This window comes from Metarhizium robertsii (genome assembly GCF_000187425.2).
Source record: "Metarhizium robertsii ARSEF 23 chromosome Unknown MAA_Scf_4, whole genome shotgun sequence".
NCBI lineage: Eukaryota > Fungi > Ascomycota > Sordariomycetes > Hypocreales > Clavicipitaceae > Metarhizium > Metarhizium robertsii.
The window spans coordinates 1151207-1177136 of record NW_011942182.1 but is presented as its reverse complement, the minus strand read 5'-3'; the positions used below and the strand labels follow the sequence as shown (position 1 = coordinate 1177136).

Below are 25930 nucleotides of genomic sequence, written 5' to 3'. Positions count from 1 at the left end.
GAGCTCTCTCTTGGACATAACCACTTGCATCATCCGAAAGCAGCATCAAGTTGGTACGACGAATAGAAATGGCTGATAGTGGCCCTACCTACTCCCCTCTGCCTACCCCGAGCATGCTTTACCAGGGCTCCGAGGAGAAAATGTCAGGCACATCAACGCCGCAGACGGATTCAACCGAATTGTTGCCCGATACAAGGCAGGACAGCCACCCTTCTTACCCCTTGAGACTACCCCAGAGCCCCCCAGGTGCACAGAACAATCCCATACAGATTCCCAAAATCACGGCAGACATCTCCTTTGCCCACGACCCGGCTGTCCTGGCGCGCGGGCTCGAGGGCAAGTGCGTGGATGAATTCGGCAACGTCCTCGACTGGGACGGCACCGTCCTAGGCCGCGTGGAAGGCGACCTGCCATCCATGGTTGGGAGATCTGTATCCAGCGACGGCAGAGTTTGCGATGGCAGCGGCGACGTGGCAGGACATGTGTCCGAAAACCACATGGACTCGTCTACGGCGGCACCGGACCACAGCAACAAGAGACTGAAGATGGACCACTCCGGCAACATCTACGACCATCATGGCGCTGTTGTGGGCAGGATGAAGGACCACTCCAAGGAGAATAAGACGGCTGCCGCGGACGGTTGTGCGAGATGCAGAGAGCGAGAGCGAGAGCAAGAGAGAGGCCCAGGCCCAAGCAATGATGCCGGCGGCCAGCAGCAGTCGCAGGAAGGGGCAGCAGATGGAGCGGCTGACGATGTGCCTCACCGGACGGCGACTCCAAGCCCTTCGGATATCTACTTGGATGTCAAGTCTACGCACGATGGCATCCAGTTGATTATCAAGATCCCTACAGTTTTCAATCGCCATCGCGAGAGGGAATGATGGCATGAATATAATTCCTCATTCATAATTTCCCGTCTGAAGTTGCCATAGGACGTACGGAGTAGACAAACATAAATTGTAAATGCCATCTCATGGCCGCATCATCAACAGACGGATGGACTGGGCCACACGTCAGCCTCTCAACCACTTTGCCACAGTTCGACTTGAGGTGTGGTGAAAGAGATCGACCTGTGTTACCTCAGAGGCGTCGCTAGTTCGGATGACATGCAGCACCGTCAACGCCAACCGACGCGGCTAGCAAGCATGTCGCATGTCGTGCTGTCGAGCAGCTCGATGTCGGTTGCTGCGTCCACACCGGGTTCGGTCCAAGAATCAATCTATTATCTGGCTACGTCCACCCTCGACTGAAAGCAACGTCGAAACTAGATTCCAACGGCCCGCTGTTTCCCGCCTCCATGACACAACTTGACAACCTCCACGTGCAATGGTTGCATCGGCTAGACTCTGTGGCCATTGTCTTTGAACAGACCGAGTGTCAAAAACAAGGCACTGGCAATGCCTCAGTTCCAATGTTGGCCACACTTCGCACGCACCAGCCACGATGTTCCTGATCTGGTCCCCATCGGAATTGCGTCACCATGTGCAAACATCTATTTCCATCCGGGGTGATCGCCCAAAAGTGACGTGTGCGTGGCGGAGTGTGACTTTCATGCGCTTCACATATGACCTCAACACAGCACGAGAGCCCATCAAGAGGTTTCTTACACACCGCTGATGTAGACAGGCAGAAGGGAAGAAAAACTTGTTTGCCAAAATGGCTTTTTACCACGTATAAAGTCGCCCCATAGCTGGAGAACATGGCTGGATCGGCACAGCATGTCCAAGACATTGCCATAGTTTACTTTGGTAACAAGCTTTTTCCCGACTTGCATTATGCCAGTCACCAAACCACTCTCGTCCCTCCACCCAGTCGGATCTGGGACCGAGGGAGACAAGCAGCAAAAACAAGGTGCGTCGTGCATGCCGCCCACAAACCACCAACACATGCAAGTGGTAGTAGATGCGAGCTGCTCTTTGATACCCTCAGTGTTGATTATTACCTTGGATCTAACCGCATTGGGTGCTGCAGGCACCGAGGCCCTTGAGTCGGTCCCTCGAACCGTGGCCGGCGTGGTCAACGACAAGGGGGAAATCATCGACAAGGCGGGCAAGGTCATAGGAACCGTCCTGGACGTCAAGGACCACGAGAAGCTGGTCGGGGATGCAGTGACGGACAAGGGAGACGTCGTCTCAGACCTGGGCGAGAGCCTGGCCAACGTCCACATTGACGAAAACTACACGCCGACACAGGTCCCGGCACAGGTTCCCGAGAAGAAGGACGCCGCCGCCGGCTGGAATGTTCTGGGCAAAGCCAGAACGGCCATGCAGTACGGCGACAGCATCCGAAACGCCGTGTCGTATGGCCAAAACTTGCAGAGCGCCTACAACAGGTTCTCCCAGGGCCAAAAGCCCGAGGCGGACCAGATGGGCGAGGGCGTCTCAGCGGCCAGAGAACCTGCTGGCGGCGAAGACCAGATACCCAACCCCGTGAAAATGGAGGACAAAGACAAGCCTGTCCAGGAAGATGTCGGCGCTGAGACGCAAGGGTTGAAACCCCAAGACCAGAAGGGAGGAGAGGCAGCGACGTCTGCTGCCGAGGACAAGCGTGCTGCCAAGCCTGCTCTGGATGAGGCTGGAGAGGATGCCGGAGAACAGATCGGCTCCTTGGCCGCCCAGAGCCCGAGACCTATTCCTGAGGAAGGCGCCGGGGATGTTCCCGAGTCTTCAAAGGAAACAGTTGAAACTGCTTCGGAAGGACAGAAGCCCCTCGAGGAAGTCAAAGGTGTTGCGGGCGATGACAAGCTTGGTCAGGGCAAGGCAGCTGAGCTTGAGCGTGGAGAGGGTCAGCTTGGCGGGGACAACTTGGGCCAAGACAAGTTGGAAGCAACTAAGCCTGGTGAAGACGTTCTCAGTGAGGCCAAGGATGAGGTCGCCAGCAGGGGTGAAAGTCAACTGGGCAAAGATACACTGGGTGAAGAGAAGGTGAACGAAACCATGCCTGGCCAAGACACCCTCGGCGAGGGGAAGGATGAAATTGCCGGCAGGGGTGAAGGTCGACTCGGTGAAGACACACTGGGCGAAACTAAGCCTGGTGAAGACACCCTCAGTGAGGCAAAGGATCAAGGTCAACTCGGCAAACATACACTGGGCGAAGCTAAGCCTGGCGAGGGTACCGTCGCTGAGGATAAAGTTCAACCCGGCGAGGATAAATTGGGTGAATATGCTGTTGGTGAGGCCCAGGATGAAGCCACAAGCAAGACTGAAGAGGGGCAACTGGGCGAGGACAAGTTAGCCGAAACCGAGCCTGATAAAATGGCCCTCGATGAAGACAAAGTCCAACCAAGCGAGTCTAAGCTGGGTGAAGAGACACTTGGTGAAGCCCAGGGTGAAGTCGCAAGCAAGACTGAAGAGGACCAACTGGGCGAGGGCAAGTTGGACGAAATCGAGCTTAAGAAAAGGGGCCTCGATGAAGCCACAGGCCAACCAAGTGAGGGTGCATTAGGCGAAGAAACATTCGGTGAAGAAGCCGCTGGCAAGACTGAAGAGGGTCAACCGGGCTACGACGAGTTAGCCAAAACCGAACCTGATAAAATGGCCCTCAATGAAGCCACGGGTCAACCAAGTGAGGGGGCATTAGGCGAAGAAACCGTCGGTGAAGAAGCCACTGGCAAGCCTGAAGAGGGCCAACTGGGCGAGGATCAGTTAGCCGAAACCGAGCTTGATAAAATGACCCTCGACGAGGGCAAGGCTGAAGAGGGTCAACTAGGCGAAGGCAAGTTAGACGAAACCGAGCCTAGCACCCTCGACGAGGCCAAGGATGAGGCCACGGACAAGGTTGGAGAAGGCGCAGAGGAAGCCGGCGAGGCAGCTGAAAAACCATTGGACTTCACTGTACTCAAAGGCACCAAGGTCAACAAAGCCGGCAACTTGGTCAATGACAAGGGGGACATTATCGGAAGGCTCGTTGACGGCGACCCCAAACAGTTGATGGGCAGAACTGCCGATGAAGAAGGACAAATCTGGAACGAGTCCGGCAAGATCATCGGCAAGGCGGAGCCCATCTCCGACGCCGACCGCGATGAAGCAGCCAAGGAATTTGCGCCGTTCGAGAACTTCCCAGATGCCGTCGTTGAAGGCGACGGACGTGTCATGTCCGAGGGCCGGCAGGTTGGCGAAGTGATTGAAGGCGACGCCAAGCGCATGAAGGGCAGCCGCGTCGACGAGGACGGCGACATTCTCGACCGTCGCGGCAACGTCATCGGCAAGGCCAAGCCCTGGGACGAGCCAGAGGAAATCCCCCCCGAGGTCATCGACATGTCGTCCCTGGCCGGAAAGAGAGTCAACAAAGCCGGCAACGTCGTCGACGCTCACGGTCAAATCTTTGGCCGCGTCGTCGAGGGCAACGTCAAGGCTCTCGTCGGCCGCATGTGCGACAAAGAGGGCAACATCATGAGCGAGTCAGGCGAGAAGATAGGACGCGCCGAACTGGTCCCCGAGTCGGAGCGCGAGGGATCTCGCGAGGGACCCTTTGCAGAACTGTCAGGCTGCACCGTCACCAGGGACGGAAAGGTGGTCACGCCGTCGGGTGACGTGGTGGGCAGGCTCATCAGCGGCGACGGCAAGGTCTTGTACGGCCGGGCCGTGGACGAGGACGGCGATGTCGTCGACAAGAACGGCAACGTCCTGGGCACGGCGGAGCGGTGGGAGGAGCCCGTGGTCGAGAAGAAGAAGGATCCCCTTGCCGGGCGCAGAGTCAACCGCGAGGGCAACGTCGTCGACGAGGACGGCAACATCATTGGCAAGCTGGTCAGCGGCGACCTGAACATTTGCTCCGGAAAGGAGATTGACGACGACGGGGACGTGGTCAATTCCAAGGGCATGACCATTGGCCACGTCAGTCTCCTCGAGGACATTCCGCCCGAACCAGAGGAGTCTGCTGAAGACAAGGAGAAGCGAGAGCAGGCCGAAAAGGACAGGAAGCTTGCCGGCCAGCTCGCCGCCTCCATCGAGCAGTCTCTCGACAAGATCAAGCCCATCCTCAGGATGATCACCGACAAGGTCGACAGGGCGGAGCGGACGCCAAAGGAGGAGCTGGACGAGGAACAGCTCGTCAGAGAGGTGAAGCCTCTCATTGAAGAAGGGAGCAAAATCCTCACCGAGACCAACGGTGTCGTCCGGGGCATGGACCCCGACGGCCGCATCCAGAGGCAGGCGAAACACAAGGCTTCGACAAAGGATGCGACCCCCGAGGAGCATCATCTTGCCGAAGTTATCAAAGAAGTGAGTCCCCTATTGTCACAAAGTACATGTAGTCGGGCGAATGTGATTTTAATACGTGTTTTTAGCTCACGGGCGACATCACCCAAACCATTGACAATGCGAAGCGCAAGATTGAAGGTATGCCTCACGCCAAGAAGGAGTTGAATCCTCTTTGGGGCCTCCTCTCCGAGCCGCTGTTCCAGATTATCGCAGCAGTTGGTCTTCTCCTCAACGGCGTTCTTAGCCTTGTTGGCCGTCTGGTAAGTCTCTTTGTTGCTTTCCCACTTGGTCGTGTACGGGCTAACTCTGTATTAGTTGAGCGGTTTGGGTCTCGGTGGCTTGGTGGACAATTTGCTTGGCACACTTGGTCTTAACAGGGTGCTTGAGGGCCTTGGGTTGGGTAGTGTTACGAGTGCCTTGACCGGGAAGAAGGACAAGGATAAGAAGAAAACAACTCTCTTTTAGTGTGTAGTTTTAGTTTTGTATGTAATGATGGTTGACGAATACGATGAATCCATGCGTTTCGACAACTCTTATCATGGAGCGAAGAGACATGCCATGACTTGCCTGTCGAATTCCTGTCCCTGTGGCAGGATTATGTTCTGTTGTTTCGTGTATGGCAGGCACATCTGTTTCTGGGCTTCATTCACGTCACAGCACTTGCGTTTTCTACACATACAATCCGCTACGCGTGCGACAAGGACGCGTATAGATTGGGAGCGCTGGCCAAAGCGAGCATGTAACTAACTTGAGTGAAGTCACCGGCGATATTTCCCGCGTATTGTTGGTTGAATATTCCTTTGGCCTAGTGGCTCAGAGTAAGCTACGTATATAGTTGCCGACTACTTTCTATAATAGAGAATGCCACCTTTGGCAAAGTTACATTCCCGCAGTGATTTGAAATGGTCCGGCGTCGTATACGACAAGTAAACGTCTGCATGAATTCTGACAAGTGGCCAAGTCGAGGGCCACGTCAAAGGGACTGTAACTCGTACGGGGCGATGGCCGTTGAAGTTTACGACTGGAGGAAAACCCCGTACGCAGTGCTCTGCTAGTTCAAATGGAATTGATGAGCAGAGTTTATTTGAGTGGCCTCAGGAGACCCCTCAACTGGCGGGGTTGTTGTTGTCGTTGCGTGGCGGGATGGTTACGACTTGTCTTTCCTTAGCTTAAGGAGACCCGAAATCCTCAGATACATGTGGTGACTCGTGCTGCTCAGTTTCCGAGGCGAGCGTGATACCAAGGTCCCCGATCTGGTTTTCGCCCTTCACTGTAGTCAGTCATATCACTTGATAAACCAGGCGTAGCCGCCAACAGGTGAATCACCTTTCCCATGACTGTTGAAGCTCTGGCAACAAAAAGGCAAGTCTTAACAGCATTAGCTCCCATTTGCATAGCAACCACAAGGTAGTTAGGTAGTCGACTGTTTCACAACCCATGCTGAAAATATGCATCTTGCACCAATTTTACTGTTTGCAACGAGATCAACTCTATATCATTAGCTACGATACAAGCCCTAACCCTGCCTCCTCTTTGCCGTATCCGCCCCCAAGTAGTCAATCGGATTTCTGCACAATGGGCAAGTATTCTGACTACTCGTCTGGAACCACTTGTACAGGCACGTCCTGTGGAACAGGTTCTTGCACGTACTGCACTTCTTATCGGGCATACGCTTATCCGTGGAGATGATGCTGTAGCAGATTGCGCATTCACTCTGGCCCTTGAGCGCGCCGATGATGTTGCGCTTGAACACCTGGAGGCCATCTATGATGCTGCCGTTGGAAAACGTAATGACGCCCTGCGTGGTCATGATCCAGCTTTGCCACTTGCGCTCGTTGACTGCCACGCGGGTAAGGCTTGAGACGGTCACGCTCTCGATGGGGTAACTGGGCGGGATTTTGATGACAATGGCTGCCTGCGACTCGTCCACCTCGTATCCCGCCGTGACTTCCTTGGCCGGCCTCGACACCTTGACTAGGAGCTCCTGCTCGTCAATGCCCGGTGGTTCTTGCTGGTCCGCCCAAAGTTGCACTCCGTCCAGGGTCTCGCCGATGATGATTGGGGACAAGTACTTCGTTGTCCACGACTCTACAGCGATTCGGGTCTGTTTCGAGCGACAGTTGATGTACCACATTCTGAACAGACCGGGAATGTACTTGAGAGTGAGGTAGTACAGATGGATGAGTAGCCAGTGTAGGCTCTGTTCCCCGCTCTCTGCCTCTGCTAATTTAATGTCGTAGTCGCAAATCTGCGTAGAGCCAATATTTTCTTTGTCGAGGTTAAGTGGATGAGCAGCTGAGTGGCCCAGAACATCAAACGTAAAGTCCAGCAGGGGGCTAATCAAGTCCTCCGCCTTCAAATGTTCAGTAAAGTCATTTCGAACCTTGAACGACGATGATGAGTACGCGTCAAACACCAGTTTCCACGATAGCAGGTAGCCACGTATTGAAGATGGGAACAGTGAGAGCGATTCGTCTGAAAACTTCTCCAAGGTTGGTGGATCGAGGAAAAGGGAGAGGAGTTCATCGGGTAACCGGGCGTCTGTGACAGTGTTAGTTGCCGTCACTTTTCCCCTCTCTTTCCATATTCGTGCATGTTTCTGAAGGTGCGATACATACCAGTCTTATCTAGAAGCACTTCAACAGATTTTTGCTCTTGTTCAGCGGGAATCTTTCGGTGAAGGAGGTTGAACGAGGCTGTTTGAATATCTCTCGATTCGGAGGCAATCAAACTGAAAAGTTCTTCGGGTTCAGGTATTCTGCTGACGGGAATCTTTTCCGCTTCACGGCAAATAATTCCATTAACAATCTCAAGTGGCTGCGACTTGGCCCCCGGGCCTATCCTGAGCAGCCCAACCAAACCCGTAGACTTTGCAGGAGCAAACTCTCGCAGCGCATCTTCAAGGTCGTCATTTGGCTCCGTTATACTTTCCAGAGTCTTGACCAGTTTGAGGGAGGCGTGAAGGGCCGGGAGGACATCGTCAAGAGTAGCATTTGTGGCTCGGTTCCAAAGGCTTGTACAGAACTGCAGTGTTGTCTCCCAATAAGATCCGTAAACGTCCTTCATGCATGGCAAAAGAACGTTGAGAGCGCGGCAGATGGAAGCACTTAGACTCGCGCTAAGTTCAGTGGGATCGTCTAACCACGAAGCCACCTGTCTGACCGCAAACACGATGCGGTTATTAGCCACGGGAAGCTCTCCAGTTTCATAAATTTGACCGGTAATTGCCAGAAGCGCCAAGGTCAGCTCCGTCTTTTCATGGCCCAGCGTGTTTCCTGCGACTTCGCTCACTAGCCTGTTACAAAAGTTGCTTACTGCCTTTGAGGCCTGTGCCGCTTCCCCAAGACCACTGATTAGACCTGCGGCAAGCAGAGCACTGTCAGGCTTTGCTTTGAGATTGTCCAATTTTAAGAATTGCTCCTCCACTGAGCTCGGCATCCCATGAATTTCAGTGAGTGCTTGGACGAGGTCGCTCAACAGCCTCGCGCTGTAGACACCTCGAGAGGAAAACTCTCGAGATTCTTTCATTACGAGGTCCATAAGGCCTCGGACGATAGAGGACGGGTTGCTGTCGGAGCCAGCAGCTGATAGCCAATCATTTGCCTTGGAAACAATGCTGTGGATTAAATGCCGTGAAGATGAGATCATCTCCTCAGCTTCAGAAAGCGTGTCTGTTGAATCAAGTGACAGCCACAAGCTACTGCGGCTCATTGTCGTGATTTGGTCAGAAGCTATCTGGGTTGAGAGGCCTAGAAGATACAGAAGTTCAACTTGGAACTCTCGGGGAAGTTGAAGGTCCTCCAAGTCGTTCTTGATCAGTTCACAAGTGTACAGGGCCATCCTCGCGGGAACAGATCGGCCATCGCGGTCGCGAGGCAAACGCAGAGCCGCGTTTTCGGTACTCCTTGACTGGGGCAAACCAACCATCCCGCCAATACTGCTTGTTATCGACAAGGACGGGTTAATGGGCGCATCTAGTAATGGTGCCAAGTGACCCATCCAAATATTGGTGCTAGGTAATATGCTTTCCCAGGAAGTCGCATTACTTTCCACTGCAGTCTTTGCCTGTGACACTAGGGTGCGAATACTAGAGGAATTGTTAGCATTGCCCAAAGACAAGGACAATGGTTGGGACCAGTACTATACCCGAGAGATTGAGGTCCAGCTTTTTCGAGGCTGGACTGAATGATATCCACGACGGGCAATTTGCCTTGGGCTTGGCCGTCCAAGAGAGAACGAATTGCGGCGACTTTTGGAGATACATTAGAATCGTTGATTTCTGATAAGGAAAGGAGCTGAGAAACGAGATCGGTGTGAATCGGCTCTTCGGAAAACAGCTGTGCCTTGGACTTGGCAATTGTTTCAAGCATTCGAAGGATCGGCTCCAGCTGGGATGTCTGCTTTGACAACCGGTTCACCAGTTCCGATACCAGCTTTCGACCCGCATTATCACTAAGCGCTTGATGTACACAAGCCGCGTCAAGCAAATCAAACGCATCAGATTCCCCATTCAAGGCTTCCAAGGCCTGGTTGTACAACATATCTTGCAGAGCAATGTCTTCTGCGGCCAAGGAACAGGCCTGTTCCTGAGAGATCAAGCCTGCGAGGGCGGCATTCCGTGCGCTCTGGCTAATATTGAGCCTCAAAATCTCAGCCACCCACGTTCGCCAGATTTTCTCATACGTCTGTGTTTGGCCTTCTATTGAACCATATATACCAAGGGCAGACAACAAATATCTTGCTGAGGCGGTTTGGACCAACATGCCCAATCCATCCTCTGCCACGGCAAGGAAAAACGAGGTCAAGTTCCATCCATTGTCACCGGAAAATAGATGCTGTGATGTGCTCAGCGCGTACTCTATTATTTGTGCTGCACCAAAGGGTTTCATATTGCGGCTCTCTAGTAACGTAGCGCACTGCGTGATTACTCGGTTGGAAGGACCAGTAGTCTGGTCAGGCAGGGTTGGCCTAAAGCCTCTCAATTTGGCAAATATCTCACCAACAAGACCAAACCATCGCCGTCCTTGTTCTCCAATATTTGTTTGAGAAGCCTTGTAATCTTTGGACACTTCTGGTAGGGAGCCTGATATGTTGGTGCATAAGGTAGTGCCTAGCCGTTCCCATTCTTGAGCTGAGGCATCAACGAGATTAGGCGATGACTGAATCACTGCCAGGTGAAGTTCGACAAATATGGACATGGCATTTGGCCCAGTTGGTATTGCGTTGGTTTCAGAAGTCGACAATAGGAATTGTTCGAAAAGAGGGAACAGGTGCTCCTGCACAAAGGATAGTTTATCCTCGTCAGGCAGCTGTTCAATCGATCGCTTGGCAACGTCGGCGAAGCACTTCCATGAGTACGATGTGTTTGTTCGAGGCTCCTCCCGGTTTGCGATTCCTGCCTTCACGGACGCCAACAGTTTGGATGAAGTCTCGAGTCCAAGGGCATCCGCCGGAATAATGGCAATAAGTTGATCAAGAACTTCCCAGAAGTTTGGCGGGCTGCCTTGTGAACCTTTAGAAATGAAGGATTGCAGGCGTGTCATGGGTGGCTTTTTATCCGCTGGGCCAGACACCCAAAAAGAGGGATCTTTCTGCGTCAGTTTTGTCAAGGCTCTGACATATTCGAGCGCTGATCCTGCTTGGCTAGTTTTTAAGCCTCCGGTCACAAATGCCTGTTTCGCCTTGGTAGTCGCGCCGTAGGGAAGCTGACGATCCAGGCACGCAAACAACAACTGACAGACAGTCTTTCTAACTGCCGAGTCTTTGAAAGTAATGCTCTTCCAGACGGCTTCTTCGCTGAAGTACTCGTCGTATTTTCCCGCAAACTTTTGCACACCTGCATCGTCAACCTTTTGAAGCAAGCCCAAAACCAAGGACAAACTTGACGTCACAACCCTAAAGTATTTGGCCTCGGCATCCTCGACCGTCGTGGACCGCTCGTCGCTGAGGGTGTCTTGGGTTTCTCGAATAGCTTCGATGGCGAATTCTAAAATCTGCGACTGGCATTTAACCCAGAACGCCTTCATCTTCTCTGGTGTGGTAAGAAATGATGCAAGTCCGTCGCTAGCAGCCCTTGCCACAACTCGATCGCGGTCATAGAGTCCTGCAAGCCATGGGCCAACAATCTTTGGCACATGGCGTTCCATGCGCTTGCGGGCCGAGCGTAAAAGTTCTGACTGCAGGGCGTGGGATAGCTCCCGTACGCGCCTGGAGTTGTCTACAGAGGTGCGGGCATATATTTGTGTCTGCCACATGAGTGTTAGGATGGCGAATTCTTTCTCTCCGACAGAATTGGCCTCATTGGGCTTTCAAAGGATTCCGACATACCCATATGTCGAGCAGAGCTTCTTCAACCCCACCATCCTGCTCAAACGGATGCGATTGCGCATGTTGGACAAGATCCTCCAGGCCCTTGGCCTTGGTAATGCTATCCTTCTTGAGGACATTCTTCAGCGACACAATGACATTGGGGTCCGACACGGCGGCAAAGGATGGAGGTTCCGCAAGATATGACAGAGAAGTTCCAGACACAGGACCCCCGAAGCCAAAGCCACCCCCGCCAGTCGACGAGCCAAAGCCCCGCGGTCCGCGCTTCATGGCGAGCGAAATTCCCGGGCTAGAGACGGAGTTTTTGTGGCGACGCGAATGCGGATTGCGGAAACATGGAGACTGTCAGACACGGCAGTAGAGGTTGTAGGAGCTCGAGCTATATAGCTTGGAGCGGCATCGCTTTTTGTCATCGGCAAGTGGCTCGCAGTGGCTTAAGATTGAGATCGAGGTCCAGCCTGGCCTCCTTCCAGCTCAAGTGCTGGACTCAGTACTGGCTTCAGAAGGTGTGGCCCAGCAAATGATGTCACGGCGGGTGGATTCAGACGGCTGATCACTGTCATCACACATGCAGAACAGTCATACCGAAGGAAGCCAAAAAAAAAAAGGGAAAAAAATTATTGTGGGCCTCCAAGCGCAAATCGACCAGCAATCATCTCAAGGCTTCAGTGTTCCAAAGTCAATGGCTTACCATATTTTATAATTTTTCCAGAGGTAGTGGTGCAATAAATTATGCTTGGAAGAATAGGGATGCTACATGAACCAGGTCTCAATTTTGGTAACCACTGTCAGAGAATACGTAAATGCAGCATACCTTTTTCCACATTCCGTATCAGTCAGGATGGGAGAATGCTGACCGTCGCACAACTACCAAGACTGGCTCCCCTCCATTTTATTTTATTTGAATTAACGCCTTCTTTCTTCTTGGTGAGACCGGCAGCTACTGGTCCTTGGCAGCGTGTGCCGCATATCTTCTATCAAGGTGTCAATTGGCTAAAGCAAACCAGCTCTGCGGCGCAACTGCGCTTGTATGTGTAGAGGCTACACATCAAGACATTATCTTGTCGTAAAACACACATGCTTTAGAGCCTATTTAAGGGTCAGCTTACAAGAAGAAGAAGAAAAGAAAGAAAGAAAGGGCACACTGGCTCCATCAACGCAGAGAGCATTTGACATACCTCCTCGGCGGTATCTCTCCTGCCAGACTCAAAACACACCAACCTGCTCACAAGGTTTCTAAACTCCTCATCCACTTCAGGCAAAATATCAGCCCAATCACTTTGTGGAAATACGGTCCAAAGCTCAAACGGAGTGACCTTGAACCCCTTTGCTTCTGGCCAAGTCTCTGGCGTCGGGGTGCCCATGGTCTTGAAAATACTCAGTATCAGACCGAGCTGATTGCCGTCTTCGTGCGCGGGACGCGATTCAAACGGCGGTACCGGCGGCGACGAAATAACCTCTGCGACCATAACACCCAAGGCCCACATGTCGACCGATGTGCCGTAGCCCTTATTCCCGAACAATACTTCTGGGGCGCGATATGCTCCTGTGCCAATGTCGAGAACCTTGTCATTTTGCGGTTCGGTATAGCTAGATAATCGGGGGTGCCAGGCAGTCCCAAAATCAGATATGTACGATGGTCCAGAGGGGGACTGTAACAGTACGGCCGAAGGCTTGATATCGCGATGAATAATGGCGTGTTTGTGCATGAATGTCAGCCCAGTGAGAACATCTCTGAATATGGATCTCGCGTCACTGAGTGATATCGATTTAGAAGAGATGAGATTATCCAACGTCATGGGCAGGTATGGGAAGACAAGAACAAAGCGTTGTTCTTGGTCCCGGAACGTCTCTGTCAGGGTGATGATCTTTTCAGGCACTGGGGTTAGAGAATGCAGTTCTTGAAGAATCGACGCTTCTCTTTGGGGGTTATGCGGTTCAATATTGTGCTGGATGATTACTTTTAGGACACGGTTGTTTGAGCGGTAGACTTCAGACGTGACTCCGTCTGCGATGAGGGTGCAGTTATTATATTTGCCAATACGGATGCCTGTATCTGAGGGTGATGGGGAATTGTCCTTTGGCTTGCGAGAACCCGCCTTAACCATTGCGTCATATTCATCCTGATATCGTCAGCCACGATTATGTGAGATTAAAGCATGGTTGAAACAGTACCCTTGTAGATGAGTGCTGATAGGCATCTTGCTCGATGGATATGGCGTCGCTGCGTTTATCGGGCGATAAGGTCTCTTGGCTAAACCAAGGGGAGGAAGTGAGCGGCTGGGTTAATTGAAGATACTGGCTGAACTTACAGGCTTTGTATTACTTTGTATCTGTCAAGAGCGGAAAGTGAAGATTTCCAGTCCGACATGGTGGATTGTAGGGCCAGTGATATGCATGTTGGAGGATAACTCGTCACTTGGATTTCGGGGAATAGAAGTGTGGGGCTTGACGTCAAAATACCACCTCGTGAGCACGAGGCATGCAATTCTGCATGAGGCGACTAGGGCTGCCGCTCGAGTATAATTTTGTTTGGCGGGGGTTTAAAAAAACAAAAGCGAAAGCAAAGACAAAAATATGCTACTACATAATTCATAGCAACTATGTACGTCAAGACGTGGAACGATATAAGCTCGCAAATCAAGGACGTTGTACTGCAAGAGAGCTATAGGGTACTTTGGGTCTTGGGTAACAGAGAATGAAGCTCCGTCAAGCTCCAAGCTCACCTTCAACTAGAGCTTTCTTGGGTACCCGGCCCCCCTAGAATCAAATGGCAACGTGCAGAATAACGTCGTTTACCAACCGGAATCGACCCCTTCAGCTACTGCACGGAGCATAGTTACTCAACCGTTTGCTGTCTATTCCGTGGCGAGGACGACGGCGCAGGTCTCAGTTTTTTCAACAATTTGATGCAGCTGACGGAAAGTGGGGCGGCGGGTAGACCAAGGGCCAGCCAACGGGTTGCAGCACTGAGGAGGAGCACCAGAGACAACAAGGACCATTGACGAAACTTTGTGGCAGCCGGGAGCACAAAATCTGGGGTGCAAGGGGAAAGGAAGAGGAAGGAAGCCAGAGATGATCAAATGCCTTGGAAGCACCCGGTCCATCAAGATCAAGTCCGTCGGAGCTCCCTGGCGCTCGCACAGCCCAAAGCTACTCCAGAAGCCTGACTGGACTTGCAGCCTGATTGACGGCATAAATGTGGTTTGATTGATTGATGAATGACATGGACCGGCCTTGGCCCCTGTCGTCATGCATCGAGTCAAGTAGCCTCCCGGTCGAGGTACGGAGTAACTCCGTACCTGCTCGAGCAATCAAGCCTCGTCCAAGAGCTCCAGCCGCGTCGACCGACTTCCTGTTTGGCCAGACATTCCCCAGTCTCCGTTCTCCATTCCATCTGCTCCATGGCCTCGTCCATGTCCATGTCACCACCAACTTCATCTCCTCATCGCCTCGTCACTTGGTAATTGCTGACGGGCCACTCCCTCCTCCTCCAGGTGTCGCCATGCACCAGCTTTTCTAGTCGCTGCAGTCTTATTGAGCATCTGTATTTTATCGCTGCCCCCAATTGTTTCATCAACACCGATTAAGCCGCCGCCCACCATGGAGGACATGGCGAGGTCCGACTATCCCGCCATGCTGGTAAGTGCAGCTCTACCCACGGGACGACGGCTTGCCTTGCCCAGCCTGCCACCCTGCCGACTTTCCACTCTGGCCACTGGGCAATTGAATCTCTCTTGAGATGCTGACTGTTGTGATGTTTTTCTCGGTTCCAATAGGCCCATTTGCAGCCTGGTCAGGCGGTTCAGACCCTCAACGATCGGGTGAAGCGCATCAACAAGGTCAATCTCGAAATTGCCGACTGGCTTCAGGTATGCATCCATACCCAACGCCCAAATCCAACGGCTTAGTTCGACTAGCCTGGGGTTTGCAGTCCCCGATATGCGCCATTGACGATGCCTCGCCTGGCTAACGTTTCGCTCCCGCTACCTACCAACTAGGAACGTCGTCGCATTGAAGAGCAATATGTCCTAGGTCTGCGAAGGCTCGCACAGAGCAGAACCCCGAATTCACAGTCCGAACTCGGGTACGTCATCACCTTTGCTTGTTGGCCACAACATCCGACCCTGTCCTATCACTAAGCCGTATTGCGACACCTCCCAAAGCTTGCTTCACCACTAACCTCGCTCTTTTCAGTGTCTTCCAAGTTCCCTGGACTCGAATTGTTGACGCCATCGAGCGCATTGCCCAGTCACACCACGTCTTCGCCGAAAGGCTCGAGAGCGATGTCGAGCATCCCTTGCGCTTGTATCAGCAGCGGCGAGACTACCAAAACATGCATAACATATCCAGCAACTTGACGGCAATGGCGAGAGACCTCGAAGGTGCCCAAGACAAGTCGGATAAACTAAACAGGAAGGGCGCCAAGGCCAGCAGCCAAAAGGTTGATGAGGCTTCGGCCAAGCTAGAATCGGCTGCGCAGCAATGGGAATCCCAAGCACCCTTTATATTTGAGTCCCTGCAAGCCGTCGACGAAACCCGCGTCAACCATCTACGAGATGTGCTGACCCAGTACCAAACCCATGAGACAGACCAAGCTCAGCGAGTTCAAGAAATTGCCGCCCAGACACTTGCTGTTGTGTTGGAGATTAATACGGAGAAGGAAATCAAAGATTTTGTGGCGGGTACAGTTGCCGGCAAGCCCCTTGCTGCAACGAGGACATCTACCCGTCGTGCCTCAATTGCTGGACGACAGCCTTCCCTAGAACAGCCTCCTCCCATGCCACATTCGGACACGATGAACTCCACGGCATCGGCGACTATTCCTCCTCCAACTAGGGGGTCTGTTTCACAGCAATCGCATCACGATGACGACGCCAATGAGCAGCTCCCCACAGACCAGCCCAAAGGTACTTTACATCTAGTATACCCCCTGCTTCCCCTTCCATGTACTGACCTGTTGAAGAATCCAAGCTTCGTAGACTGGGTACCCTGTTCGGTGGTCGACGACGACAGAGTGTTCACGGTGGTTTTGGGAGCCTTTCACCTGGCAAAGGTGGCGGCATTACATTTGGTCGCCTTGGGAGCAGTCATGGACGGGGTGTTTCTCCTCGCACATCATCGACCAACCTACACGAGTCGGGCCGTCTAGCCTCTCTAGCCGAAAGTCCTGATACCCCTACAGCATCCACCCATGAAGAATCCATTAACGATCGAAACCGACCCCATGAAGCTACCAACGGCGTACACACAAAAGATGGAACAGAAGCTTCAGGCGTGAATGGGGCACGGTCAACTGACGTTTTTGATGTACCTCCACCCCCAGGACCACCTCCGACTCAGCAGACTGAGAAGACTGGCGGCCTGACTAAAGATGAAGAGGGCTTCACTGTCCGCGCGCCGATGAACGATCCGATTTCTGAAGCTCAGAGAGAAGCAGCAGGCGAAGAGGCCGATCAGCTGTTCAAGTTGAATATTCAGAATAAACCCGTCGAGGAAGAAGATCCTGAGGCCAAACAGGCGGCACTGTCAAGCGTTGCCAATACCCTGAAATTGGGACCAGCGACTCGTCGGACTAGCACCATACGAGGAAGACGAGATGTTAGAAACACTGTATTCGTACCACCTCCTGGAGGAACTCAAACCGAGCCTTTTCTATCCACTATTTCCGCTTCTCCCCCAATGCCAAGCAGTGCATCGTTTATGCGATCTCCTGCCATGAATGCTCTGGCTTCAGAAACCAGCACTGCTGGTACTTCAGACAGTCAATCCGTTCGTTCTGGGCATTCCTTGGGCAGTTTGGCCCATGCCAAGCATCCAGAGCTTACTGGACCTGGTTTGCAAAGCTCTATAATTGAGACGGTCTCTGCTACTTTCGAGGATGGCGTTGTAAAGAGTGCCAATATCGCTGGTGAGCTGGCTTTTGTCAATAATGATGCTGATATTTCCTCTGAAAAGAGTGCGTTGCGTTGCGTCCCTGCCATTATCGCCCATACATACACTAACAATGCATAGCCCACGAAACTATTCGAATAAATAATTTCCCTAAACTAGAACGTATTGGACCAAACCGCATCTTTGTCCAAAACGCCTCACCGGATCAGCCAGACCAATATGCCCTCGATCTTTCGCATCTTGCAAAGACATCTATTGCATTCTCATACAAGGTCTTTTCTGACGACTCTGACCCATCAGGCCTAGGAAAGCATTGTCCTTTGCTACTGAAGCCAGTATGGAAGCCTCAGGAGGACAAGTTGGGTTTATTGCTGCAGTATCAACTCAATCCAATGAGCACCTTAACCGCACCAATCACGTTGCACAATGCCGTCTTTGTAGCCAGATACGAGGGCAAAGCCATTTCTGCTCAAACCAAGCCCAGCGGAACACACCTCAAGGATAAGCACCTAGTGTACTGGAGACTGGGCGACGTTACTCTGACCAGTGACATGCAAAAGATTGTCTGTCGGATCGTGGGAGCAGAGGGCATCTGCCCATCACCTGGGCATGTAGAAGCCCGGTGGGAATACACGGCATCGGGAGATGCCCTGGTTGGTAGTGGCATATCAGTGTCACGACTTGCAGACAAGGGCAAGGGCAAAGAACTCACCGACGATGATCCGTTTGCTGACGCGGGATCGGCAACCAGCCAGACATGGCTGGATATTCCTGTGATTCGGAAACTCGTCAGTGGAAAGTACGAGGGTAAGTGAACAGAGTGGAGGATGGGCGAAAGCGTGAGATCTGTATATGGAGAATGAGTCCAGGTGAGGGTGTGTAATTTGAAAAGTGTAGCGGTGCTTCATCATGGCGGAACAGCTTTCTTTTTCTTTTTTTTTGATATCAATCCAGCTTATTTGTCGTCATTCTGCTACACGCCCCGTTTTCTTTGTCTCGTATATTGGGGAGGCCACGACGTGGTGAAGTGGAACATGAGCATACTTGCAAGCCTTGTGTACCATGTTACGTGCTGGTGGCTGACGACTAGGCTGCAACGCTACGTGCACTTCGTTGCCAGAAATACTGCACAAGGGTCTTTTGTTTTATAGAATCGGGATACAGGGAGTTTGCGGACCATTCCTTGGGTGATGTTGTATTAGGAAAAGTAAGCGTGTGCATTACAGTTACGAAATAGTCAAACATGACAATTTTACTAGTTTTGTCCACGAAGCTTTGATGTGAGAGTCAGGCCATGCGTGCACGGCCTTGTGGTGCCGGCTGACTATTTTCATATTGTATAATGCTCGTCTCGTATGTTATCCTTTGCCCACGTCCATTTCACAAAATGAAACGCAGCTCATCTATTGATGCCAACTCCGCAAGAATCGCAAATGTACCGCCCAATCTATACAACCAATGCCAAGGCCTATGCTCGCCGCAGGCCATCCGTAATGTACATGAACCCCACGCCACAAAGGAAAATGTAATGCCGATACGATGCTGTTATTCTGTTTTTTGCTCCCCATCCTTTCCATCTTTTTCTTTAATGCTGTCACTTCCTTGCTTCCCAGACCCCTTCCCCTGGGCCTTTCCCTCCCTCCACTTGGAAAATTTCTCTCCCAGATAACGCCATGTCCTGGCCCATCCGCCCATTATGGAACCCTTGATGGACTGTGTAGTGCTGGGCCAGTTGACAGTTTGCTTAATCACTTGGCTAACGATTTTGCGGAGCTCCTGAGGGTCATCGGAAACAATGCGCTTTTCGAACTCACCACCTCGTCGGCGTTTAATGGATGTGCTTTCGTCATCGGCGGTCGCCGCCATCATCTGATTGTACTCTTCACGAGGTATAGAGAACTTCTTCTGATACTGGAAATACAGCCTGGACCGGAAGTTCTTGGGCAGCCGGCGGACCATGTTCCCTCGCTTGATAGGGTCCATGTCTTGCTGGAGCACGCTGTCTGCCGTGGGGTCTAGCACCCAATCCTCGTCATCCAGGCGGCAAGAAGCTGTGAAGTTTACGTTGGGGAGAGTTTTGATGAGCGGCGCGTAGAGCCGTCGAAAGTGTACGACGTTGTTGTTGACAATATTGGCGACTTTGCTCTTGTTCTCTGTAGGTAATGCCATGCGAGGATCACCCATGTAACTCAGGCCGGCGATAGTACTGTACAGGTCGGTTTCAGTGAATTGAGGAGGTAAAAGAAGCAGGGCCGTGCGGACTGCAGCAATGAGGTTGTGCTGGTTGGCGAGCCGGACCTGAGGGTGGTCGCGGAGAATTTTGACGGGTTTTTGCAGCCGGCCTGCAAGGTACAGGTTGTCCCAAGTTGACAAGTCCTTAACCAAGTTGTCTATGCTGGTAACACCGTATTTGATCAACATGCCATTCACTTCAACATATGGATTAAAGTATACACCCGCGCCCCAGTTTTGGACCCTCGACACCAGACCGGACCCAAGAGAAGCAATTCCCGAGTAGTGGTCGCGGTGTTGTCGGATGTTTATCGAGTGCCAATGCTGTGTGTGGCTGACGCCAAATATGAAATCAATCATCTTGGGCGATCCCTTCTGCGCCTTGACTAATGCTTCCGGTGGCTTCGGATGGACGGCTCGAAACTCGGCCTCGGTGATGCTGCGGCTGATGTCGTCTTGGGGAAAAACACCAGATCCGTATGCAAAACAGTACACGATCGGCGCATTGAATTGCCGGAGCATTATGCGTAGCGCTTCTTTGAGTTCGTAATTAATGATCATGTGCTGGTTGACACCGAATAACCGGTGGGGAAGATCCTCAAAGGACTTGATTGCGAAGTCGACGGAATCTTCCCAATCATCGCCATAGAGGTTGAATTTACCCCCGGCAGACTCCTTTTTCTTAGGTAGACTGGAAGTGGTCGTGCTCGATTGCGTTGACGGCGTTGATTTTGCGCTGGCAGAGGCAGCGGATGAGCCGGTTGTTGAATTCGAATACCATCTTGGCTGCTCTAGCCTCATTCGCCGACTCGGACGTAGAGGAGCTCTGGAAAGGACTGCTTGTGAAGAAATAATTCGAGCAGAACGGAGTGTGATGGAGGGGGCTAATCGACTTGATGCCGCGGCGGCCTACACAGTCCAAGGTTAGCCAAAACCCACGACTGCTGGAGGGTGGTTCAAGGAGGTGGTTGTGTACCGTCAGGCCAAGCTCAATGACTACCATTGCCGTTACGCGTCCAAGGCTGCGAGGAAACAGGCTGCGAGAATTTACCAGTTTTCTCAATGATTATCACCGGATAGGTCAAAAGAGACTTCGCTGCAAAAAATAGCATCACCCAATAAAGACGCAGATCGAACCACAGTATGTCGGTAACTGTTCGAAAAGCTGCAGATTGCATGAGCCAGATACACGCAACGCTTAAAGTGGCGGATATGTGGATGATAGAGTAGCAAAAGACGGGCAGTAGGTCACTCGTCGATTGCGAAACGATGGGCAATTGCAAATTTCGATGAAGAGGTTCTGGCCCTTTGGCTGCGTCTCACAGGTCCAAGATGTTGGTGCGTCGAGGGAACCATGTTCAATCGTCTTGAGCCTTTCGGCTTTCGAGGAAATCTGGAGCCCCAGAACTTGTGCAATTCCCCGAGGGAGCTGCGTTGCTCTGTAGAGGGGGGTCCACCTTGGCTACTACGGAGTACTCCATGCTTTGAAGGGAATGCAAGGCAACTGGCCAATCAAAATAGATCCTGTTCGGATACCATGCCACTGCGATGCGCAAGTACAGTGAAATCATGTGCTGGCAAGATGAGTGCAATGCGGCGTCGCTTTCGCACCCGAGATGTACAAGTTGTTTGTCTTGTGAGTGCACGTTGCTGTTTTTCTTAGAGCAATATTTTAGCTCTGCAGTGCCTCTATCAACTCTATATGGACTAGTTCTTCCTATGGAGGATTTATCCTGGCGCTTGACGTGGATTGACCGAGGCTCAATAGCATGCTCAGGTTTTGTCCCGTCTTCGGGTGCGCATTGATCTGGAAGCAAGTCTGCTTCATACCACAACCCACCTAGGCGCCTTTCTCGGTAAGCATTCAAGTAAGAAGGATATTTGCGAGCTTGATAAAAGCATTAGCATGATGGACGTTACCTTGGGCTCCCCAGCCTGTTTATCGGAGGGCTTCTTTCCCCTGTTTGATCCCTACGGACGCACAGGAAACCTGACGGGTAGTAGTCCATGCGTATGAGCTTTCTCGTTGAATGTCCGTGATGGATAAGAGGCTTTGCAGCTGCAAGCAATACATAACACTATCACTATCTACTTAGTACTGAACAAGCTTCATATCTCCGCCCTGTCAAGATCTGACAGGACAAAACGATCACGTGACTACGAGAAGCTGTCGCGAGAGAGCTTTCGCGGAAGGCCCCACAGCAGCAGCATCTACGACATCAACAAAAAGTGCAAGCGCGTGGAATCAGCAATGCGAGGCCAGCCTCAGAACGAGGGGGAGCCCGCTGCATCCCGTGGTCAAAAAAGCACAATGTCGAGTAGACTGCGAGCAACTGCGCCGTCCGGCGCTCCAAGAGCGCAAGGTCGTTCAAGAGTGAGTTTCCACAGTTTTCCGACCGATCAGATTACCACTTTATTAGATGTTGCCCTTTGTTTTGATGAGACTCACACACAATATTCAGATAGCGTCATTCAGGGCTACCCAGCCCTCATATAATTTGATTACGGGCGCTGAATCCAATGCCCGACCATCTTCCAGACAAAGCCAGACTGCCGAATCTTTGCGCCCTGGGTCGCGGGATAGCTCCAAAGAAAACATGGCTCCTCCAGATGCTGACGAGTATGAAAAATATCGCAAAGAAATAGAAGCCCTCAAGGCAGAAATTGGAACTTTGCATTACCGTATGCAAACCGCAGACCAAGAAAAGGAAATTGCACTGTCTCAGCAGTCTAATAAGTTGGAACAAGCTCGACGACGCGAGCAGGAGGAGCTGCAGCAAAGGCAGATGGCTGAAGCAGACAAAGACAAAGCTGCTGGATTAGTAGAGTCTGTCAAGGCCGAGATGGACGAACTGCGAGAGCGATCGCAATCAGATTACAAAGCTCTGGAGCGGAAGGCCCGTGAAGCACAGGACGAAGCTCGGCTGCTACAGGAACAGCTGGATGACTTGTCAACAGCTAAGGACGATGAAGCGAGAATCGCTGATAGGAAGATGAATGATATGCAGATGCAGATAACCGCCCTCCAAACTTCTATTGAAGAGTTGGAACAGGAGAGTCAATCCAGAGAGGAGAATGTTCAGCAAGCTCACTCTGTTGTCGCGGAGAAGGACTCCCAGATTGCAAGGTTGGAGGCAGACGTTCTTCGACTGAAAGCGCAAAGTGGAGATGCAGAGACTATGGAAATTATCAAGAGGGAGCTATCCGAACAAGTCCAGCATATAAGGGCTCTGGAGGCTACCAACCGTGACCAATTGAGCGAGCTGAAGCACCTCAGGGCCGTAAGCAAGGCTGTAGAGGTTGTGGAAGAGGAGAAGAGGTCACTGCAGCGTAAGCTGGAGTCTGCAGAGTCCCTTGAGGCGGAGCTGGCAGAAGCCAGGCTACATCGACAACGGTTGGAAGACGAGCGCCTTGCTTGGGCATCGTACCTAAAGCATTCTTCAGAGGCAGGCGATGAATTTGAATCCCCCGAAGCAATGGCCAGAGCCTTGATGGAAGAACGCCTGACAGCAGCTTCTTATGTAGAACAAGTGGGAGCTATGCGAGCAGAAGTGAGTGCCCGTGAAAACTCAATTCAATTACTGCAGGGGGAAGTCGGGCAGCTGAAGGATCAGTTGGAGAATGCGAAGGCATCAGCTGGCATGCTATCCACAGATAAGGCACGCCAGCGCATCGATCGACAGCGCATTCTAGCTGTTAAAGAGGCCGAGTATTTGCGAGCGCAAATTAAAGCTTTAGATGATGAGGACCAAACTATGCAGCCCGAGAAATACGATGAGACACGAGTAGCGCGAATTCAAGAACTAGAAAACCTTGTTGAGCAGTACAAGGCCGAGGTTCAAAATCTTCACGCTGAACTGTCGTCTTTGGAGCCAGCTACGGGCACCGCAACACCACAACCCTTATCAGGAACTAAACGCTCCCGACCGGAAGATGATGACGCACAGGAGCAGCTCGGCCAGCTGACGCGGAAAAATAGGAAGCTCCAAGAAGACATCACTGGGCTACAAACAAAGGTCACCATGTTGGAAAAAGATCTCTCCACAAGCAAGGAACAACTGTCCGCTGCGAAGGAGCGCAATTCAACAAGAGTCTTGTCGCTGAGATCAAACCCAACCTCGGACCATGAAGCCATTAAACGCAGTACCCTGGAGGCGCTCAAAAAAGAGAACTCGGACCTCTTGTTACAACTTCGTTCCAAGCATCCCAATCCGGCAGTAGCTGTCATCCCAACATCGGTCCTTGGTGCGATGGAGAGAGAGATTGCCGCAGCCAAGGCTGAAACGGCTTCAGCCCAAAAATCAGCCAGACGACTCAAGGAAGTTTGGGCTTCCAAATCCCAAGAATTCAAAGAAGCCATCTTTTCTACGTTGGGATGGACAGTCACATTCATTCCAAATGGTAAGATGAGAGTCGAAAGCACCTTCTTTCCGTCACAGACCGACGAGCACGAGAACTCCATCGTCTTTGACGGCGAGCGAGGCACGATGAAGGTCGGCGGCGGTCCTAAGAGTCCATTTGCCAGAAGAATAGGCGATCAAATAGGATTTTGGGTCAGAGAGAAAGGCTGCATCCCAGGGTTTCTGGCGGCGCTAACATTGGAGTTTTACGAAGAACATACAAGAGCATCACGGGGTTGAAACGCCATTTTTGGGGCAATGAATGAATTTGAAGGGACTAACGGTTGGCGGCGCAACTTGGCTGACGTACATATCATACAGGCGTGGCAATTTGTACATATACTTGCGTTGGGGTTTACAATGCGGCATGTATTGGTCCACCTCGACATACATTTCCAGCAGTCGAAGGGACGTTATTTCACAGCAAACACGGAGGTTTGGATTGAATCTGTACACTAGGTATCAAAAAAATGCATGTCTATGAAGTGGCAAGTTGATGCTCATCCGTTGGGTGTGTCAATTCACCACCGTCACAACCGAAGCTTAGTCATGTTGCGCCTCGGCACATGGACGCCCCCCCATCTTCTTCCGTCAACGCCATAACCGATCTTCACGTCGCATGTGAGGCGTCCAACCATCTCATACAAACAACTACAAATCTTGACATACTGTCATTCTTCCCTCCCGGTCATTCCGTCCGAGTCGATTCGCAAATGCAAGCGACTTGATTCCCTGCCCCAAAATGGGATTCGCAACCGCCCCTCCCGCACAACCCACCAGCTCGCCTGCTCTCCAAGCAGCATGGGATAAACACTACTCGCACAACTCGTCAACGAGACACCCTGTATTCTTCACAGAGAGACTGCGCAAATCGCCTGCCTCGTTAGGGCCATGGACAGGAGGGATTAATAATCCTGTTGCGCACGGGTACGTGTATCAGGAGGTTCAGAAGGACGGGACTAATAGTCCCAAGTTGTAACGAGGCTTTGGGCCTTTGAGGGGGGCGGATAAAGTGTTGGCGTGGAGTGTGGATAATGCGAGGTTGAATGGCGATGAGAACGTGTTTTTTGTGGCACAGCGTGTCTAATGGACTCTACGTGGGATAGAAAGTTGGAATTGTGTTTGCCGAGGCTGGCTGAGCACGGCGCCGGGTCTTTTGGAGGATCTAGAGCGGAGTCTTGGTGACTTGCGCGGCGGGCTCGCGTCCCACATGAATACTTGTATAAATACAATATAGTAGTGTATACTTTGTGGCAAGTAAATATATTTGATTGCAGAATATATATAACAAGAGTCTGGTGCAAATACGCTATATTATAGGGCGATGGGCGCACCTAGCAAAAAGAGTGAGCCTGCCGAGCCATTCACGAGTCTTGGGTGTGAAGGGGATCTGTGTCGTTTTAGTCGCGGGTACTGGAGGCCAATTTAGAACACGCCCGGAGTTGTGACACTGAGGCGACTCGAAACAAGTGTAAAGTTTGCAGTGCGATTCGTCGGTGAATAAAGGCGTTTTCAATAGCTAGACGACTACCGGTAAAGAAATCGCATCTTCACCTGCTGACAAGTAATAATACAATGACTGTGTGAGAGTACCACCCAGCCGGATACGGGTGCTGTTAGACCCTTGCTTCTAACCAAATGCAACATTGAACGCTCCATCAGAGATTCGAAGACAAAAACAACAAAAAAAACAACAAAAAAAAAAAAAAAAAAAAAAAGAAAAAGAAAAGAAAACCAAGCATTGTAGTCATGACTTTGCTGCACCAATTCGCCCACCCCCTTCCCAGGTGTCCTTTGCCAGTAGCATTTGTACGGAGTTCCATCGACCTCATCCATCAAGGACCAAAGAGAGCCACACCAAGAGCAACAGCGAGC

At 51.8% G+C, this 25930-nt stretch overlaps 7 protein-coding genes across 7 annotated transcripts; 4 read left to right on the top strand and 3 right to left on the bottom strand.

The window, feature by feature from the left end:
- Positions 1–68: 68 nt before the first annotated feature.
- Positions 69–881, top strand: MAA_08185 (LEA domain protein; the record flags this gene model as incomplete). Its single annotated transcript, XM_007826183.1, has 1 exon — positions 69–881. The coding sequence occupies one exon, from the start codon at positions 69–71 to the stop codon at positions 879–881; it is 813 nt and encodes a 270-aa protein (XP_007824374.1).
- Positions 882–1775: 894 nt separating this feature from the next.
- Positions 1776–5666, top strand: MAA_08186 (late embryogenesis abundant protein; the record flags this gene model as incomplete). The annotated part of the gene is made up of 3 exons (XM_007826184.1): positions 1776–5222; positions 5288–5461; positions 5517–5666. The coding sequence occupies 3 exons, from the start codon at positions 1776–1778 to the stop codon at positions 5664–5666; spliced, it is 3771 nt and encodes a 1256-aa protein (XP_007824375.1).
- A 704-nt stretch (positions 5667–6370) lies between these two features.
- MAA_08187 (uncharacterized protein) lies at positions 6371–11798 on the bottom strand (the record flags this gene model as incomplete). The annotated part of the gene is made up of 5 exons (XM_007826185.1): positions 6371–6471; positions 6852–7742; positions 7820–9288; positions 9348–11446; positions 11529–11798. 5 exons carry the CDS (start codon positions 11796–11798, stop codon positions 6371–6373), a joined length of 4830 nt encoding a protein of 1609 aa, XP_007824376.1.
- A 786-nt stretch (positions 11799–12584) lies between these two features.
- MAA_08188 (serine/threonine protein kinase, CMGC group) lies at positions 12585–13899 on the bottom strand (the record flags this gene model as incomplete). Its single annotated transcript, XM_007826186.2, has 4 exons — positions 12585–12617; positions 12707–13651; positions 13704–13782; positions 13841–13899. The coding sequence occupies 4 exons, from the start codon at positions 13897–13899 to the stop codon at positions 12585–12587; spliced, it is 1116 nt and encodes a 371-aa protein (XP_007824377.2).
- A 1232-nt stretch (positions 13900–15131) lies between these two features.
- MAA_08189 (Fes/CIP4 domain-containing protein) lies at positions 15132–18238 on the top strand (the record flags this gene model as incomplete). The annotated part of the gene is made up of 5 exons (XM_007826187.1): positions 15132–15170; positions 15308–15400; positions 15574–16438; positions 16495–17487; positions 17544–18238. 5 exons carry the CDS (start codon positions 15132–15134, stop codon positions 18236–18238), a joined length of 2685 nt encoding a protein of 894 aa, XP_007824378.1.
- Positions 18239–18968: 730 nt separating this feature from the next.
- Positions 18969–20456, bottom strand: MAA_08190 (MMP37-like protein; the record flags this gene model as incomplete). The annotated part of the gene is made up of 1 exon (XM_007826188.2): positions 18969–20456. One exon carries the CDS (start codon positions 20454–20456, stop codon positions 18969–18971), a length of 1488 nt encoding a protein of 495 aa, XP_007824379.2.
- Positions 20457–22252: 1796 nt separating this feature from the next.
- On the top strand, positions 22253–24295 carry MAA_08191 (M protein repeat protein; the record flags this gene model as incomplete). The annotated part of the gene is made up of 1 exon (XM_007826189.1): positions 22253–24295. One exon carries the CDS (start codon positions 22253–22255, stop codon positions 24293–24295), a length of 2043 nt encoding a protein of 680 aa, XP_007824380.1.
- Between the last annotated feature and the right edge of the window lie 1635 nt (positions 24296–25930).